Source organism: Armigeres subalbatus, unplaced genomic scaffold (assembly GCF_024139115.2).
Source record: "Armigeres subalbatus isolate Guangzhou_Male unplaced genomic scaffold, GZ_Asu_2 Contig490, whole genome shotgun sequence".
Classification (NCBI taxonomy): domain Eukaryota; kingdom Metazoa; phylum Arthropoda; class Insecta; order Diptera; family Culicidae; genus Armigeres; species Armigeres subalbatus.
Window position 1 is genome coordinate 404,733 of NW_026943250.1, and position 20,869 is coordinate 425,601.

A 20,869-nucleotide genomic window follows, 5' to 3' on the forward strand; every position below is an offset into this window, starting at 1 on the left:
AAGGCCCTGAATGGGCCCTTGGGAATATTCCTGTGGTAATAAGAACACTACTCTGATCGTCATCTGTTTCGTATATATCGTATTTAACTACCATACAGTAGTATGCAGTTCTGGAAATAGTTTTCCAAAAGTTTGTATGTCTACACACTAGTCACATACCTGCGAAAGTTTTCTGCTTCGATGTGGCGATGGCTGCGAAGCTGCCCTTGACGATGGCGGTGAAAGAAAAATCGCTTGCCTGCAAGATGGCGCTCAGCTTATGAACCCGTACAAATGTGGCCGATGATGATTTACCAGACAAGGGCCAAAGTACCTCCACAAGGCATCGTCTACTTTGTTTCGGCCACGGCCGACTTTTTTGCTTTTAGTTCAAATCAGTGGTACGCTATTGGCGACGTACTTCAGGCACCGAGTGTTCTGAACGGTCCGTAGGGTTTACATTTTACAGATTCGCGATCGACTGTACATTTTTGCTTCATTGTACTCACGAAGCTTCACCGCCTTTCGTATCACTACCCCAAAAAGGCGGGCCTTGATGAGCGCACGGACTGCACAAAACACTTTCAAAAGATGTACGCGACCTAAATGTCGCAAAAAAAAACTTTTTGTCGACTCCAACACGCAGCACGGACAAACAGAAAAACGAATCAAAATTAAGATCTTTAAAAGAAATTATCAAAGATTGTTCTTGAGCAAACAACCTCTTCAACATTTAGCACATTATCTAGTTATTAAGCCAATTCAAAAATTCAATTCAAATTTAAATAATGACATAGAGTTCGCGCCTTCGCAGACATCGATCTAACTTCACTACATAGAACATTACAAAGTATTTTTGCCATATTTAGTATGGCTGCTGTGATAGTACTTAATCGTCATTACATTTAGCCTAGACACAAACCATGTCGAAGGCTTGCTTTCTCTTTGACGCGCACTGAATTTTATTTTGAATTTGAAAATTATTCTACTTGAAAAGAAAAGAAAAACGTCGAAAGAAACTATAAATACTACAATAAGAGATCGGCGAAGACGCCATATTGTTCCCAATAGAACCGTCAAAAGCAGTTCCAACTCGACTTGTTTACATTTTGCATCCATAAGAAGCAAGCAAAAAGTTCAAGTGCTGCCAGTTTGATTTTCACAATTTCATGCATTTTCATACGTAGCCATTTCGACAGTTTTTCACTCCGTCGGTCTCTGGTTATAGGGTTGCTAGAAAAACTACTAAACTCTAAACCAACCAACTCTGCTGTCTCTTAATTCTTACCGATGAGAACAATGTAGCTGAATTTGTAGATGAGGTTGCCCGAGCAGCACAAGTCGGGCAACTCTGGTTGCAGCAACTTGAATGCGACTAAATCTGGTCACATATGAGTTACAGTAACCTTTGTGGAATATTTGTTCTGCTAGGGTGGTGAATTTGAATTGTATCGACTCGTTTCGCTGTTGAACTACATACTCTGAGCAGCAATGCTTCTTGAAGAAGGTCTTGCTAAACTGTTCAAGGATGTTATCGATCATTTAGTAATCTGGCTTCGATCATTTAGTAGTTTGTCAATAACACATGCCAGAAGCTGAATTTCAAAATGTGTTGTATGGAGAACTTCTAGGGCGAATGTTTCTCTACAACTCTGCCTAATAGTTCCTGCTTTGAATTCCACCAATAACGGAGTTATAGCTCTAGTTGCAGTTACTTAAACTAAATGATTAAAATTTTGTTATCATTTTGTATAAGTTACTGCAAACAGCGTTTGAACTCCGTTATTAGTAGAATTCAAAAACGAATTATTATGCAGTCGTAGAAAAACATTCGCACTAGAAGTCATCCATACAACATATGTTGAAATTCAGCTTCTGGAATGTGTTATTGACAAACTACTAAATGATCAAACCCAGATTACTAAATGATCGATAACATCCTTGAGTACTGTATTGTGCAGTGTTTGGCCATATCCCTATAGCTGTTGATAGCTGATTCCTCCTGAGAGTGTTTCTGCCGTTTTGCTGAGATGCGCAGATTAGGGAATGTTGAGTTCGGTCTCTTGGATCCAGGTGTTGATCCATCCTTTTTTTTGGTTCGGGGTCCGGGATGAAGTATATCTGGACCTTTAGCGTTATCGGAACGTGTATAGCTCTGGTAGTTAAGTGTAGTGGGGCAGGAATCATTAATCTCTTCCTATGAAATAATGAGTAGCTGGTCTTCATTGGTTCAGAGTGTTCTCTAATGTTTTTGACGTACAACTACGTCTATCTTTTTATATTGGGGTACATTTTGCAATTGCAAAAATCGGACACCGTCACGAAAATATGACAGGCTTTGAACTTTTATATCTCAGCCGTTTCTTTTAAGGGCTTTTCAATTTTTTTGGACCATTTGATCAAGGATGAGACAACGCTTCTCTTTATTCATATGAAAATACTGATTTCTAGCTATTTATTATCGAGAATTGACAAAAAGTTTAGAAATAGGTAAACCAATCAATCACGTACATGCACCACTAGCACAGACATCGGAAATCAATCACTTGCGGGTTTGGATCTAATCCTCGGTTTGAATAAGAATTCACGCACAGTGGACGCATCAAAACGATCGCAGTGGAGCGGACACAGCATCACGGAGGCGCTAGTAACATTTTTAACGGAAATCCATCGCATTGGTGGTGGTCCTCGGTGTGTTCTACAGATCATTCAACCTCAACGAACTGGCATTTCATATGAAAAAGGGTTGACTATAAAAATAGCACTGTTTCGATCGCGCGCCGTCGATGTGGCGATGCTGAAAATTTATCACAAATTGTGGTGTCAGTTAGTTTTTGGAATGGCGCATTGGGGAAAGAAAATTGGTTCTTTGGTTTAACAGCGAAAATGGACTGTTTCGGTGACAACGGTTTCTGTTTAAACCTTTTGGCCCCGGGAGAAAATGCTCGGTTCCGGAAGGTAACCCACCTAAGCCCCAAACAGCTGGTCAACGGCCGCTTCCGTGGTGGGCACTAAAGGCCTTCTTCTATCTCCCGGGTCCCAGGGCGTTATTCGTAGGGGAGAGTTTCGGATGTGGGAGTCCTACTAACAAAAATGAATTGCAACTTACGGTGGTTTATTGACAGAGGAGGGCGGCCGGGTGTATCGTGTAAACCATGGTTTCCCAAACTGTGGGTCCCGACCCCCAGGGGGGTCGCGAGCGGATTGTTGGTGGGTCGCGCAGAACAAATATTAATTGCAGCTCGAATGCTGAACCTTTTGATCATTTTTTTCAGGAACATTATTTCAAGTTCAAACCGCATTTTATATAAAATATCCATCACCACGCTATTTTATTTAAACATTCATGCCTAAAAGCTGTCCCTTAATGAAGTAAAATAAAAACGCTAACATTTTGACAAACAATACCATGTTCGTCATTTTTTGCATTTGTACATGTAAGGTAACGTGAATATTTTGTATGTGGAAGAAGCCGAAACAGATGACATTCTGATTCAATTAATGCTTAATACTACTTGATAAAATGCATTTTTTCAAAGGTGGGTCGCGAGACATATAGAATTTTGCTAGGTGGGTCGCATACTCAAAGGTTTGGGAAGCTCTGGTGTAAGCGATGTCAACTAGTAGCAGCATCAAGCGATGGCGTCGTCGTCGATTACGTTAGCGAAGGACTCGACAAGGGGCGTGGTAGGGCTGGCTGGAGCGCGCTGGACACCACGAGGCTCAGGACGGACCGAACGAATCGGTACTCGGGACGTGGAGTCGCTTTGGCTGGCGGTTGACGGTGAGGCGGAGGATCTGGCGAAATCCGAACGATGGATGTCGATGTCGAGGCTTAGGTCAGCGGTTGATGGTGAATCTTGGTGAAGCGGGTGAATTGACTGTGCAAATCCGTCGACGGATGCGTGATGGAAAGAGCGGGGCCGATGGCCGACCGAAATCCTGGGCGTTTGGGGTGCCAGCGAACGAACGTGACCACGACTAACTGGAGCCGGGACCGATGATTTTGTTCGGCGGGGCTCGACGGATGCGTGATGGAAAGAGCGTGGCCGATGGCCGACCGAAATCCTGGGCGTTTGGGGTGCCCGCGAACGAGCGTGACCACGACTAACTGGAGCCGGGGCCGATGATTGTGTTCGGCGGGGCTTGGCTTGCCTGTACTTTTTCGCTGGACGGAATTTCGGGGCTGACTCAACTAGGCTGGTGGTGGTCGTAGAACTACTCAGGGTTTGACACACGCGTTGGAACAAACGGGAGCTCATGGACAATCGACCCGCAATATTGGCGCTTACACATGAGTCTTCACACCGTGATCGTCGTACACTTACTGTCCCTCGTTCGGTTTGGCGAGCTCCCGCCACCCCAAACTCTTGGGCACTCATTATTTTCGTCCTCTTCACCGCCCGAGTAGCACAATTCAGGCAAAAATAGTTGCAGCAACTTGATTGTGACTGAATCTGGTCACATATGAGTTGCAGTAACCTAGGTAGAACATGTGTGCTGCTAGGGCGTTTCAGTATTTCTGCCCCAATGATTCAGTCGCATTCACACTGGCTCCAACTGGCTGCGTTACATTTGGAGCTTTAGTTGTGCAGCCGCCCACCACATTCGAATTGGATGTAATATTGCTGTACAATAAATAATCCTACCATCCCACATCGTAATGGCAATCAATGTTACCGTACGGTAACACTGTTAGTGATTCCATCTATTCAAATTTACGGGCTTATTTTATTGAATAAAGAAAGATGCTTTCCATTGCGCGAGCAATTTTGATCGGGATTCCGCAAAGCGCGGTTTAACCATTTATAAGGCAGTGGCATCTATATTGTTTTTTCGTTTATTAACAAGATCTCTACATATTATTTCCCATGTAGTGGTTAATTTTGCTACCTAGTAGCCCCAGATGAATTTGAGCCATAAAAATTTAAATGCCAATTTGAGAAAGATTTTTTTTACGAACAGATCCTACCCGATCAAGAATGCATAACAAAATTATAACAAGGGGAGTTATTTATTTCAGAAAAATTATGTAACAAAATATGTTATAAAATTGGCTGGTTAGTTGTTAAAATAAAAAAAAAATATATCAAAATTCATAATTATATCAGAGGTTGTTACCTTCATTTCAACATTATAACAACCGTTGATATGATTATGAGGTACAAAAATCTACTTTCATGGTAATTGCCTACATCACGTATAAAAATGTGGTACGCTACAACGCCGGATTTCCATCCATAATGTAGGCAATTAACTTTGTACTAGCTATTAACATCGAACATTGATTCATGTTATACTGGAGGTGATTACCTCCGCTTTATTCCAATATCAAAACCCTGATTAATCCACCTAGCGGTGTTGGTGCCTTTCTCGTGCAAAAAAAAAACAAAAAAATATGAGTGAGTGCTTTTTAGCGTGTTTTGCGCATATAAAATAGTATTTTGGCCATAAGTTTTGATCCCATAGTCCAATTTGGCCAATTTTCAATAGCAAACAATGGCAAACAATTGATATGAGATAAAATTGGCCGAAGACACATTTTTATCGAATTATCTAATTAATACACACGTTGTTTTAAATAACAACCATTGATAGAATTGAGTTATAATTTTGTTATGGATTCCTGATCGGGTAAGCTGCGAGTGGAAGAAGGATTTTCAGTTATAATTCGTTTTCAAAAGACGACAAAGATATAGGGTTACTGCTCCTGGACTTCATCTCATAGCTCCGATATTGGTCTCACGAAAAACAAAGCAATGAAAAGGTATTTGGATTGCTTATTATTTTTGTGAATTTTTTCAACAGTGTGCACGCATGTTAGCAAAAAGAAGCGACAAAATTGGTGCCGTATTTCTTTGTTTGGGGATGAGACGAATATATGTTCAGTGAGATGGAAAACGAAACAGTTCCGCTACTTTTTCCCATTGGTAATAATTATTTTGAATCTCATGTGTTAGATTATAGCGTGAAAAATGCTTTGCCTTTCTTGTATATTTGGTTTTTAGATTTTCGACAAAATTGCTTGGGAAAAAGTGCAAAACAAAAAATCACTTAGGGAAAATACCTATTCTTGGCAGTCTAAGACATTCGCCAAATTGAATGATAAAAATAATGAATAATTACACTGAAACACAGGTATAGTTCAACTGGTATACATTCATATGCTCTTCCTTTGATGATTGGTGTTCACTTAATATAATATCTTTTTTTGTGGTAAAATTAATATTAATAAATGTGGTAAATTTAATATAAAGTAACAGGTCAACGTTTCTTCTATTGGCATAGCAATTTCTATTATCAGCAATGGTTTTGCTCCCTTCAGCAACTAGACATGGAAGTAGAAAACTAGTAATGTATTGGTGCCAGATGCTGGTTGTTTATATCCTCTAGTAGTAAAATTCATTCATAATAATCGGCCGCACGCTCATCTCGCTTCACTCAATTTTGGAAGAAATTTTATTAATTATCAAAACTGACTTAAAACAAAACATGAATTTTAGCCTTGGCATCAATTTTATGTCACGTGGAAGATAGGCAAAAACATTTAAACACATTGTAAAACAAATTTTACCCCTTATGCGGCCAACAAAAAACAGACGTGAATGGCAGATAGGGTACCCGTGTACCCAGATATTGACAATTTCATAACTTTTACCATTTTTAACCTATTTGAATAATGTTGGCCATTTTGGAGAAGGAACTTACATACTTTTCGTCCACTGCCAAGATTTACATCTTTTGTCTTTTGTAATGTCTTAGAGTCTTCACGCGTAAGCAAAAGTCTATCAACCAGTTTCAAATATACAACTTGCTCTTTACGGTCCTTAGATTTGAAGGTCCTTACATGATATGTTTGTTTCATCAAAATAATCATGGGGGTTGTGTACAACGACGTAAACTATGTAAAACCAAATCTATACACATAAGATTGAGCTGGAGCCACCTCATTCGTACACTACGTTTCACAGTTGAATAATTGATAATACCCTAAAAGTAGGCAATTATTTATGGTTGAAATGCGCTATGTAGGAACGGGAATGGTTATGATTTTTTTGATGAGCTTGGAAAGTATTAAAGTTGCAAAAGGAAAACGGTTCTGTCAGCCACATAAGGCTTAAAATACTACGGTGTGGCTATCACTTTTGATATAATTCATGGTCTGAGTAAAAATCTGAATAGAAGCATTTGTATTCTAACACTTTTTTAAAATAAATGCCAACGCTGGATATTTTGTTCGTAGTTTTGCTAAAATCAAATCACATGGAATTGTGCGTGGTATTTTTTTTAGCGTGTGTTTGATATGCTCACAAACACATTCTCTCGCTCTATTCCGAAGTGCGCTGCTGCCAAAGAAAACGAACAGTCCCAATTTTATTTAGTGAAACATAGAGCAAATATTGGATAAATTTGCTATTTGTGGTGATAATCAAGTGGTAATAAAGTGTAAAAGTAGTTTACGTACCTAATTTGTCGTATCATACACGATAAAGAGAAGAAACAGGTGATCCAAAAAAAGTAAGTAACAGTTTGCTTTTCGTGTGCTGCTTTCTTGGGCGATGCAATAATGGCAAGGATTTCGTAGGTGCAAATTTGTTTCGGTGATTAATTCGTCAAATCTTGCTACTTTTACACAAACAACTTATTCAAATGAAAGCCTAGACATGAAATTGTGTGATTGAATCAAATTTATGTTCATAAATAGTGTATGTTTGCTGGAAAACGCAAATATTGTTGAGGGTGCCAACAAATGTCGCACCCTGCCAAAGCCGTATTCTACCCTATAATGCGTTTTCCAACTAGGACTCTTCGCTAAAAAATGCAATGTTTTGATTTGTATAACGTTTTTTTTTTAATCTTTTGTTTATTTTTGTTGTAGCCATTTCTACCGCTTGCAAGGCAGTAGCAAATTACATTCTCCGAACGGCCCGTTGTCTGCGGAATCCCGATCAAAATGGCTCGCGCGCGCCGGAAAGCGGCTTTTTTATATCTAATGAAGTAATTCCATTAGCACCGCCCCATCATTAATCGTTATGAGTTATATTTACACACATTATATTTACACCCATATCAGATCACAAACGGGCGGGGCTAACGAGCTTAGTTTATTGAATACAAGAAAGCTGCTTTCCGGCGCGCACGAGCAATTTTTATCGGGATTCCGTAAAGGGCGGTTCTACAAAATTTGATGTAGCGGAGCGGACACAGCAGCACGAAGGTGTGGGTAGCAGTGACAATGCTGAAAATTTATTCCAAATGGTGGAGGCTTTGCGAAAAAAATTATCAAGTGGCGGTCGGACAATTTCAACGCAAGGTGCCGACAAGCTTTTGGATGCAGTTAGTTATTGGAAAGCAACCAACCCGAGCAGGAGAAATTGGCTCAATAATACTTAATTCTGTTATTCCATACTCTATTATGAACTAGCCCTGCATAAGAGATAGAATACCAAAAACTAATTTGCATAATACTTAAGCCATAACAAACTCAGTTATTAAATTGAAATTCAATACCAAATGCATGACCAATTTCGTTTGGTATTGAAATACCTAAGCATGGTATGCCTCAAGTATTCTGCATAAAAGTTTTCGGTATTATTTTTTGCATCTTATGCAAGGCTAAATCATACCAACTTCTATTATCGAGGTCGTTGCTCCTGCTCGGGAAAGAACGGCATACAGCAATGCTAACATTCATCAAAAAGCTTAGTTTAAAAATCAAAATATTGGCTATGCCTGACGAAAACCTACGTATTTATAAATATTACAATGTGGTGAAGTTAAACGGAATAGTACTAAACTCGTCTTATGACAGGTAAAGACATTTCACTAAAAGAGGTTAATAATTTTCTTAGCTTTTTTATATTGGCATTACTGATGACTCAATCTTGCTGCTTTTAATTCATTAATTTACTTTGTTAGTAGAAACAACAAAATACATTAAAATGTTTACCGGTCTTTCACGTTGCAAAAGATTCATCTTCAAGTACAAAGCGCTGTATGCCGATTAACAAGAACAGGAAACATAGGATGCTTCCGAAAAATCGTTTTACAAAAGCATTCAGAGGTGTGATAATCATTTTCCGCTCATAGCCACTGCCGCAAAACGTTGTTTTACGCGTTTTGTCTCACCTTTCCACCTTTTTATGACGCAAACAATGCCAACGCCATTTTTGGTAAATTCAGCTGCGGGCGTACATCTTTCATAATTGCTCAATTCTTGGAAAATAAGTTAGATAAAAATGTAGCCGAGCCATAACAAATTTCAAACAAATAAACAACATTTTTGTGTACCTTTCTCGCTTCGTCTTCCCACCTGAAAGTTTGGTTATGACTATCTCTAATGATAAATAAAAATGTAGAATATCAAAATACAGATATTACTCAACTGTCTCCGAAGGCAAACCGAAACATTTCATCACTTGTTCCTACTTCCAGATACGGTGCCTCCTCATCCCTCGCATCGCAACCGGCCGACCTGTCCCGTAGCCGTTCCACCCACGCGCTCAAATCCCGGGAACCATCGCCGGATCGCAACACCGGAGGAGACAAGGACGGTGCGGCCCTCAGCTCGTGGGCTCGCTACCTGAAGAACAAATACGGCAACCGATCCACCAAGGACAGCAAGGACACACCGTCCAGCTCGTCGCACTCCACCACATCCTCCTCCCTAGCCTCCCCGTCCACATCGTCATCCGCGTCGTCCTCGGCAGCCGCCCGGCGACTCAGTCTGGGCCTACCCCTGCGCCAGACGGACATCCTCAGCTCCGATGATGATTCAAAAAACGGGGTAGGCTCCCCTACCTCTCCTACGGCAACAGCAGTAGTCGGTATACCAGGGGCAGCAGGTATGTCCCCTAGGACGCAGTACCTGCAGAAGCGCCGACAGCTGTTCCAGATAGGAGGTCGGGGGAGCGAACCCGGTTCCTTCACGTGGCCCCGCGGCATCGCCGTGGGCCCGGACAATAGCATCGTGGTCGCGGACTCTTCCAACCATCGCGTCCAGGTGTTCGATTCCAACGGTATCTTCGTGAAAGAGTTTGGCCAGTACGGCAACGGTGACGGCGAGTTTGATTGCCTCGCCGGTGTTGCCGTCAACCGTATCGGACAGTTCATCATTGCCGACAGGTGGGCTTTCAATAGGCATATAAAAATAGAATAATAATAATGTGAATGAAATGGCGAATTTTCGCAGATACAATCATCGTATCCAGGTCCTGGATCCGGCCGGACGCTTCCTGCGTTCGTTCGGCAGCCAAGGCACGGCCGATGGCAAGTTCAATTATCCGTGGGGCATCACCACCGATGCCTTAGGTTTCATCTATGTTTGTGATAAGGAAAATCATCGTATTCAGGTATGGGAACATGCAATTAACCATGCGAAGAAATAAAATCATACAAATCGAACTGTTCGAAAATTACAGGTGTTCCAATCGGACGGCACCTTCATCGGTAAATTCGGTAGTGGTGGCAAGGAGGAAGGCCAGCTCGAACATCCGCACTACATCGCCGTCTCCAACACGAACCGTGTCATCGTTTCCGACTCGAACAACCATCGCATTCAGGTGAGTTATGTTGACTTCTATAGGTTGACCAAAAGTTGTATGTTATCCTTTGTCTGAGGGTGTGGAATGTTTGATTGGAGCAGAGGTTCTCCATTGTACCTTTGACGGTATATTGGAACAATCGAACCCATGAGACGTTTGAGAACCATCTGAGTCAGTTGACCGAACGGGTACCGAGAAGGCTCATACAAATCGGAAATCACACACCATTCCAAGTCAAACAAAAGCGATGAAAAGCGTTAGGAATCCATCGTGGACACGTGTCATTTGTCCCTTGTCAACGATTTTCCGGAATGGCTGCTCGGTTCGATTTCTCGATTTTTGTGTTGTTTCTTTTTTCTCTCCCGCTGTGTGAGGGACAACAAGCCTTTTGCGTGCCAGACTGAGCCAACACGTACCGCATCGAGGCATGCAGGTATCACACATAGGTCACACCTTTATCTTGAGGTCGTCGTCAGCAAACATAGCTACAGTTTTGGAGATTGTCAGAGGGCACGAGAGGGTATGAACACGGAATTTGATAGGCTTTCTGGCCGGCAAGTTGGGAATGTGTGTGTGTGTGTGTTTTTTTTTTCGATCATGGTCCGGAGATGAACTATCAGTGCCATGGGGTGCAATTATCGTTGATTGACTGGGCAGGAGGTAGCGTTGTTTTGCTATCACAATCACATCGGATTTTGTGCTGGATTTTTCGTAAAGATTAATGATACAAATGAGGAATCAATTTTGTATTAAATAATACAAGTTAAGCGAAACGTCAAAGAATTCCGAGACAATGCTGTTTTGCTTCTTCACTTGAATTAAGTAAAACGCAGATTGATTCACCTAGTGTGAATCATTCTCGCCTTGAAATCTCAAACGGTAAAAGTTGTTTTCAGTAATTATTTCTGAGTATGAAAGTCTGTTAAAAATGTGGCAAAATGTTGACATTAAATCATATTAAAATTGTCATAACGTCGGGAGTTGACGACATCAGGGGTAGACAATATTGGGACATGATAAAAATCGAGCCATCACTGTATCTCGTACATATTCATTCTTGGAATGATGCCAAAGAAATTCTATTGGAAATATTATACGTAATCTTTTTTTTCGTTATTAGAAATTTGGAAATTGGAATCATTATACGTAATTTTTTTTTCGTTATTAGGCCGATACAAATATTTAAGATCTATTTTGTCTCCCCCCCTCGGATCTTTATTTGCCAAAAAAATATTTTGAGGGGGCTACAAAATAAAATTCGGATTATTTTGAGGATTTTTAAAAACTTCCTTTAACAAATCCGAGGAGTTTTTTGATTTTTTTTTTTTTTTTTTATTTTAATATTTTTTTTTATTATCCCTCCCCTTGACCTTTCGAAGACCAGTAGGACAGAAAGTTAATTAAATATTTGTAACGGCCTTATTCCTTTCTTTATTTGACAGGCAGGATTTCTATTACTCAATATTGTTGTCGTTGCCAGTCCATCTCGTCGTGGGTACATTGTGTCCGTTTGTCCATGTCGTGCATCCTAATGATCGTTGCATTGTTCGGTTGCCATTTATCCGGGTACGTTGGAGGAAAGCCTCCGAGAAAAATTAAGTTTTGAGTCGTCATCAGGCAGCCGTGACGATAAGGCGCGTTCCCTAATATGCTGCCGCATGGGCTGTGCATCCGGTGACTGACGAGGATTTGATGGAAGGGCTAGGAATCGAACCCATGACTATCCGCTTATAAGGCGAACGTGTAGCCAACTACGCTACGAGACCCGCTCATAAGTAATCTTGTTTGAAGTAATTTAAAGTCAACTAATAAATCTTAAACCCGGATGAGCAGCTGAAATACCTCAAACCTAAATCCCAACCCCGTCCATCACCAAATTACGCAATCTAACCTTGAGTCGCCACGAGTATCTTGGTCTTTGTCCCTTTCCCTTACTAACAGTTGATAATAAGATGATATCGATTGTAAATATCATTAAGAGTCTCGGCTCCGTTAAGTGTTATACACGCCTGAGCCTGCCAAATAAATACAATAGTTAAAAAAAAAAAAAAAAAAAAAATCTTAAATCCGTTTACTTTCCATAAAATAGGAGCTATAAACAGTGAACAATTTAAGTCGAACAATATGAAAGGAGGCTTCCGAGCCTCTTAGAAGGAGGCCTCCGAGCCTCTTGGAAGGAGGCTTCCGAGCCTCTTGAAAGGAGGCTTCCGAGCCTCTTGAGAGGAGGCTCCCGAGCCTCTTGAAAGGAGGCTTCCGAGCCTCTTGAAAGGAGGCTTCCGAGCCTCTTGAAAGGAGGCTTCCAAGCCTCTTGAAAGGAGGCTTCCGAGCCTCTTGAAAAGAGGCTTTCGAGCCTCTTGCAAGGAGGCTTCCAGGCCTCTTGAAAGGAGGCTTCCTGAGCCTCTTGGAAGGAGGCTTCCGAGCCTCTTGGAAGGAGGCTTCCAGGCCTCTTGGAAGGAGGCTGAGCCTCTTGGCAGGAGGCTCCCGCGCCTTTTGGAAGGAGGCTTCCGAGCCTCTTGGAGGAGGCTTCTGAGCCTCTTGGAAGGAGGCTTCCAGAGCCTCTTGGAAGGAGGCTTCTGAGCCTCTTGGAAGGAGGCTTCCGAGCCTCTTGGAAGGAGGCTTCTGAGCCTCTTGGAAGGAGGCTTCCGAGCCTCTTGGAAGGAGGCTTCCAGGCCTCTTGGAAGGAGGCTTCCTGAGCCTCTTGGAAGGAGGCTTCCTGAGCCTCTTGGAAGGAGGCTTCCGAGCCTCTTGGAAGGAGGCTTCCGAGCCTCTTGGAAGGAGGCTTCCGGGCCTCTTGGAAGGAGGCTTCCGGAGCCTCTTGGAAGGAGGCTTCCAGCCTCTTGGAAGGAGGCTTCCGAGCCTCTTGGAAGGAGGCTTCCAGGCCTCTTGGAAGGAGGCTTCCGAGAGCCTCTTGGAAGGAGGCTGAGCCTCTTGGAAGGAGGCTTCCTGAGCCTCTTGGAAGGAGGCTTCCGAGGCCTCTTGGAAGGAGGCTTCCGAGCCTCTTGGAAGGAGGCTTCCAGGCCTCTTGGAAGGAGGCTTCCGAGCCTCTTGGAAGGAGGCTTCTGAGCCTCTTGGAAGGAGGCTTCTGAGCCTCTTGGAAGGAGGATTCCGATGAAAGGACGACTAGCTCAGGACTTTCTGGAGGGCACGAAGCGCTTGGCATCGGCTTGTTTTTACGAATTGCCTTGTACCGTCAGAAATTATAATAACGATTGATTGGTTTGATTGAAAGACGATGTTTCCGACCTCGGTGAGTCACCGATACTTTGCCCCTAACGAACGATTCATGATTGCCGGAGTGGCGCGGTGGATCTCAGCTGCTCGAGATCTACAGGGTTGGTCTCGTTTTCCAACAGATCCAGGTCGCTGTAGTTGTGTGGAGCTCGTTAAGTTAGGTTCCACTGGAGGGGGAAAGTGATGTTCCAGCGCTTCATTCAACGTTGAGGTTGAAAATCGAGGGAGGAGGAACAGTAGTAGAGAGTTGGTGGCCTAGAACCAACAACTGATAAATATGGTGGAAGACAACGGGGCAAAGTTGGAGTCTCAGCAACTGTGACGAGAGATGTACTCCTGCTCCACCCGAGGTAGATCCTTCTCCGCAATCGATCTTTGGTTGCTGTTGGGAAACAGGATGTTGCTCCTTGGTTGGGGTTTCTGAGTCGCAGATATGGAGGCGTTTTTAAGCCTGTGGAATGTGTCGTGGAGTGTTGATTAAACTTAATCCAGTCCTAGTAACGGGCATGTAGCCGACTGCTCAACAATCCGCCTTCTGTTGGTCTCGTACTGTTCTTACTATGGGACCGGAGATGGAGGGCGTGTTGGTACTTTTTAAGGGTAAGTGTTAGTTAGTGAAACAAATTCACGTTTGGGAAGCCGAGCCTTCGCGTTTTTGACGTGTTTGTCGTTTGTGTTGGTACTATCAAAAGTTATGATATAGAATCTTAGGTTGGCAAGGGGGTAAAAAAGGCAAACTGGGCTTATTAACTCCTTACGTTTTGCCTTTCTCGTATACTAAGTATACGGTAAAGGCTATATGATCGCTCCAAAAACAAACTTTTTATAGAAGGCCCGGAGACCCATAGTGTTATATACCAATCGACTCAGTTCGACGAATCGAGGTGATGTCTGTGTGTGTGTGTGTGTGTGTGTGTGTGTGTATGTGTGTGTGTATGTGTGTGTGTGTGTGTGCGCAAAACTACTCAAAAAATGTCACTCATTTTTCGGGCACTTATCCTCAACCGATTTGCTCGCAACAAGTTGCATTCGACGCAGAATCCTGTCCCATTGTTTCCTATTTGAAATTGGCCAGATCGAACTATGGGATCAGAAGTTATGGTCAAAATACAAACTCATACGAAAAAATCGCGTAAAAAATGTCACTCATTTTTCGGGCACTTATCCTTAACCGATTTGCTTGCAACAAGTTGCATTCGACGCAGAATCCTGTCCCATTGTTTCCTATTTGAAATTGGCCAGATCGAACTATGGGATCGAAAGTTATGGCCAAAATACAAATTCATACGAAAAAATCGCGTAAAAAATGTCACTCACTTTTCGGGCACTTATTCTCAACCGATTTGCTCGCAACAAGTTGCATTCGACGCAAAATCCTGTCCCATTGTTTCCTATTTGAAATTGGCCAGATCGGACTATGGGATCGAAAGTTATGGCCAAAATACAAATTCATACGAAAAAATCGCGTAAAAAATGTCACTCATTTTTCGAGCACTTATCCTTAACCGATTTGCTCACAACAAGTTGCATTCGACGTAGAATCCTGTCCCGTTGTTTCCTATTGAAAATTGGCCATATCGGACTATGGGATCGGAAGTTATGACCAAAATACAAATTTATACGTAAAAATCGCGTAAAAAATGTCACTCGTTTTACAGGCACTTACCCTCAACCGATTTGCTCGCAACAAATTGCATTCGACACAGAATCCTTTCCCATTGTTTCTTATTGGAAATTGGCCAGGTCGGACTATGGGATCGGAAGTAATGGCCAAAATACAAATTTATACGTAAAAATCGCGCAAAAAATGTCACTCATTTTTCAGGCACTTATCCTCAATCGAATTGCTCGCAACAAATTGCATTCGACGTAGAATCCTGTCCCATTATTTCCTATTGAAAATTGGCCAGATCGGACCATGGGATCGGAAGTTATGGCTAAAACGCAAACTTTTACGAAAAAATCGCGTAAAGAATGTCACTCAATTTTTAGGCATTTATCTCTAGCTGATTTGCTCGCAACAAGTTACATTTGACGCATAATCCTGTCCCAATGTGTCCTATTGAACATTGGCCACATCGAAATATGGGGTCGAAAGTTATGGCCGAAACACCATTTTCGCCTTTTGCCTACAAAGTATACGAAAAGGTTATATGTTCGCTCCAAAACTAAACTTTTAGAGAAGGCCTGGGGTTCCATAGTGTTAAATACCAATCGACTCAGCTCGACGAACTGAGATGGTGTCTCTGTGTGTGTATGTGTGTGTGTGTGTGTGCGCGCACCAAAAGTGCGAAAAGTTTAGCTCACTTTTTTGGTACTTATCCTCAACCAATTCACTTACAACAAGTTCCACTCGACGCGGAATCCTGCCGTATTGTTTTATATTGAAAATTTGGAAGATTGGACTATGGGCACAGACATTATGGCCAAAATACTTTGTGTTTTGAAAAAGGCGCGTAGAAAAGCCTAGCTCACTTTTAATGCACTTACCCTTGATCGATTTACTCACAACAAATTGCATTGGACGCGGAATCCTGTTACATTATTTTCTATTTCAAATTGGCCACATTGAATTATCACCTTAAAAATTGTGGCCAAAACTCTTTTTTTTGCCTTTCTTGTGCAACATAATTGTACCGAAAGACTATCATTTCACTCCGAAAACAAACTATCGGATGCTTCCACACTAATACAGTTCCCTCCCTCTTCATACGGGAGCTTGGCAGAAGGAAGGTCATGAGATTTATATCATAACAAATATTGCTCTCCGCTCGATGGGAATGACATTTTCGTTTTCTTTTTGTGTAGTCGGAGCTTCAGTTTAACAAACATCCAAAAGTAATATCCTCAAAATATATGACTGGGTAAAATAAAACATGGGTATGTACGTCAAAAAGATTAGAAAAGGAAAAAAAATGTCGAAATTCTTATTAGCATATTGAGGATCAAGTTGAAAACCGAACCGAGGTCTCGCGACAATCGCATTTTCTCGCATTTCCGGATGTTGCAACTGCATCGCGAGTAGTGCGCATCTGTGCCATAATCGTGCACCACTCGCGATGCAGTTGCGACATTCGGGAATGGGACAAAATATGATTTTCGGTTTTCAACTGGAACTACATCTTTGCTTGAAAAAATCCAATTTTCATAGAACGGACAAATTTTTTTTTTCTTTTTTACTCCTAGCTACTAGCTCATCTATTTTCAAGCATACACATTTTACGAAGGTCGAGAAAGGCACCATCACCGCTAGGTGGATTAATCTGGGTTTTTCATTTACTGACAGCACACCGCTCCGGTTTCAGTCGAGAGGTGGCCAACTCATCGCCGTCGTTGAAGCGATGCCTTGTGAAAAATCACTGCCGTAGTTGTTTTTCCCGCTTTGGCTCTACGACTTCGTTGTTTTTGCATGCTTATTGATTCGTTTATTCCTTCTGTATGGTGTTGGGCTTCACTATATTCCGCAATTTGCTGATGATGTGGTCTTTGATATTTAAGTTGGCTTTGAGTTTGTTCACTGTGTCGGTAAGGTCAGCAATTTTGCGGAACAGCTCCTCGATTATGCCACTTTTCTTGACCGTCTCCAGTCGACTTCCATGCTGCTGCAGCTTGACAAGGTTTTCCATGTGTTATTTTTTTTCGTTTGTATTTCTTCTGCAGTCCTTTGATGGTCTTCTTAAGGTCGCAGTCTCCTGGTCCTTGCTGGAACTAACCTTTTTTTACAAATCAAGACACTTGGCTTGGGCTTGGGCCGGTAGGAAGCTCCAGCTCTCTACTGGCTTGTGTACATAGAACACCATGGTCGAACCGAATGTGCTGGGCCTCGACCTATTTCGTGTAGATAGGGTACTTCTTTGAAAACAGAAAAATAGTTTAAAAATATCAAATTTTGCTAAGATAGCAAAATGAGAAATTGACATGAAGACGACAATATAAATATATTGCACTAAATATTATGCGGAGATAAAGTATTGCTATTTGTAAGAAGTGATCAAATTCATGTGCTATTAGATTGTTCTTATCCATAAAATGTATTGATATTGAAATGATATTTCCGTGAAAATTGATATTGTTGCCTGCTCTTTTATCTCTCATATCAATCAAGTCCGTATCTTGTTATGTTATTCTATTCATTGCTTCTTCCCGGGTTGCTATTAATGTGGACTTTCGCTCGTACTTCCAAGGGAAACTGTTTTGAACTTCCTTGATAAATAATTTTATTACCACGGTAGATTCATTTGACTTTCCTCGAGAGATGCATCCGAATTTCTTCGGAAAATTACTCAGAATCTTCCTAAGGAATTCTTTTGAATTTCCAGAGAAATCTTCAAATCCCTACTGAAAATTCTACCTAGTTTCCAAGACATAATCTTCCAATTTTCCGAGGGATTTTTTCCACATTAAGGCATGAAGTTCTCAGGAAATTCTTCTGAGATTCTAATTTAAAATTATATCTTTTTCCTTAAATAATTTAAATTCTTCTGGATATCTTTGCAAAGTTTTTTTTGAGTACCAAAAAAGAAATTCTTTCGAAAGAGCAATTCTTCCGAATTTCCAATGAAACTGTTTTTTTTTTAATTTCCTATGATAAAATTCTTCTGAATTTTAACAAGATTTTTTTTTTCTTTTATATTTTCAAATCTCAAGAGGATATTATTATGAATTTTAACGAAGAACTTATTCTGATTATCCACTGTCAACTTTATTTATAAGCTCATCTGCTTGTCTACACGTGTCGAAAATGTGTTTAGAAGCAGCTTGATTAGCTTGCATCATTATGAAATTTTTATTTCTCTTCACAACGATTAGGCAAAATCCGAACACAGGGTCGATGCCTTCAATGGCATTTTCCTAAACCATCTGCCACTCCTCGTCATACCACATAATGTCTTCAACCAAATTCCACTTTCCTGAGGAATTCACAATCTTTAATTTCCACCATGGCGTTCTAATGGACAACGAACCTGCTCTCCGTTCTATCACTTCAAGGATGGAATTTGGATAATTTGCCATTTTGATTACGTGATCTCGTCGTCTTGCTGCAGATAGAAACAGATTTTCTATCTTCAAGTCGCAAATCGAGAATGAAGCTAATGGATACCCTCCTTTCGAAAAAAAAAAGAATGGCGAAAACGTTTCTCCATTGTCTTTCCGTTTCCTTCCAACTATAGGACACAGCAAACCGTTCTACATCCGGTCAAGCTGTTGACAGTCACCACACCAGCTGACTTGGAAAACTCACACTAATAGGGTCAGGTGGGGAGAGATGAGTCACTGGTCTTTTCTTGTCAGACGGGCTAAAAACGCCTTCATGATTTGGTTCAAAATCTGTGCATCTGTTTTGAAATTAATTTCAAGTGGGGAAACTTATGTCATATGTCATAAGACGAGTATTTCCATTGATTTCCACCACTTAATTGTATCTTGACAGATACGTATTTCGACCTCAATAGTAAGGCCGTCTTCAGTGTCTCGTACTTGACTCGACTTATTCGAGTCAAGTACGAAACACTGAAGACGGCCTTACTGTTGAAGTCGAAATACGTATCTGTCAAGATACAATTAAGTGGTGGAATTCAATGGGATTGTAAAAACTCGTCTTATGACAAGTGAAAACATTCCACTAAAAAGCTCAAAATAATTTTCTTATCGAAATTTATGTCATTTATTCCTTTACTTCGATTCAAATTAACTCATCACTACTCTTGACCCACTAGAACGAAATATCAAGTGAAATATTCGGAAAAGTATTCCCCGAGCGACTCACCTTACTACATTTTCCCCTACACCCAAAAAAGTCAAACGCTTCTTTTCTGCTTCTTTGTGTTAACCAAATAACTGAACGGCACATATCTAAACATGTGGGCGGTTTGTGGACCCTTTTCATCGAGTAATACATTCAGCGATTCGATTCCACGATTATAGGGGCTGAAACGTGAAACGCGCTCATCCTGGGTGGGCTTGTCCCTGTGTCCAGTCCACTCAACAACTGGGTCGGGGGGTTGGCGAAAAGAGCCAGCCACACAGAAATTGATAGACACGTGTCCCCCAACAGCGGAATGTCATGCGAACCCGGAAGGGTGCCGGAACGATGATTGATTGGCATCGGTGGACGAACACTTGTTCGTGGGATACGACCGACTTGTTTGAACGATTCCGAACGAGATTGGGGTTTTGGAATGATTTTGTGAAGCGTTGGTATTGGGGGCTGAATAAAATTAGGTTTTGCTTATAAATAAAATTTATCGACGGTCTAAATGTATCGGAATAAGGTCAATAATAATAAAATTATATTTTGTGTGTTTCTTTCAGATTTTCGACGTCAACGGTCGTGTTCTAACAACATTCGGTAGCGAAGGCTCGGATGAAGGGCAGTTCAAATTTCCAAGGTGAGTGAACAGTTGTAATCGTTATGATCGAAGATACTTCAACTAATTTTGATTCAATTGATCTTGAATAAGGATTCTTGTTTTTTTTTAATGAAATCTTAGTGATTTATTATTTTAGAGCGACTTAGGGGAAATGCTACAAGGTTAAAAGACTATTATTCTTCCATTTACTTCCACTGTTCAAATGGAAGAATAATAGTCTCTTAACCTTGAAATCTTAGTGATTCTAAAGGAAATATCATCAGCCAGTCAGGGCTTTCAAAACGATATGCTAACCAAGGCACATTTTTGAACTGGAAATCAACCGCTCTAATTAAGCTTTGACTGAAATGAGAATATTTGGTGATTTTCACTGGCTTTAATATGCATCAGTATTATTTGGTTTACAAATGATTTTGATTACACTATAAGTGATATGTGATGAGTCTTTTCTCTAGATATGATTAGCCAAATAATGGCCCCAAACAGTGTTTTGCTTCATGCGAAAATGTTTTTTCAAATGCGAAAAAACGATTGAGAAAACAACCTTTGCTGACGCGGAAGTTCAAATGATTGTCACTTCAATATTAGCTATGACCACGATGAAATTTCAATCAATTTGATGTCCAACATTAAGTGAATGCAACAGAAGTTCAATCGAATAGCTGTCAAATCAAAATCGAGCTGTGACTTCCATTCGATAGCTCAATTGACGAACGATAATCAATCGTTCATCCGAGAATAGTA

At 41.2% G+C, this 20,869-nt stretch overlaps 1 protein-coding gene across 1 annotated transcript in view; it reads left to right on the top strand.

Annotated features, from left to right (window-relative positions):
- Nucleotides 1-20,869, top strand: part of LOC134204256 (RING finger protein nhl-1-like) — an 89,581-nt gene that overhangs the window by 43,363 nt on the left and 25,349 nt on the right. Inside the window, 4 exon segments of the mRNA XM_062679077.1 lie at nucleotides 9,415-10,104; nucleotides 10,172-10,331; nucleotides 10,401-10,541; nucleotides 20,067-20,143. Coding sequence (XP_062535061.1) covers nucleotides 9,415-10,104; nucleotides 10,172-10,331; nucleotides 10,401-10,541; nucleotides 20,067-20,143 — 1,068 coding nt within the window.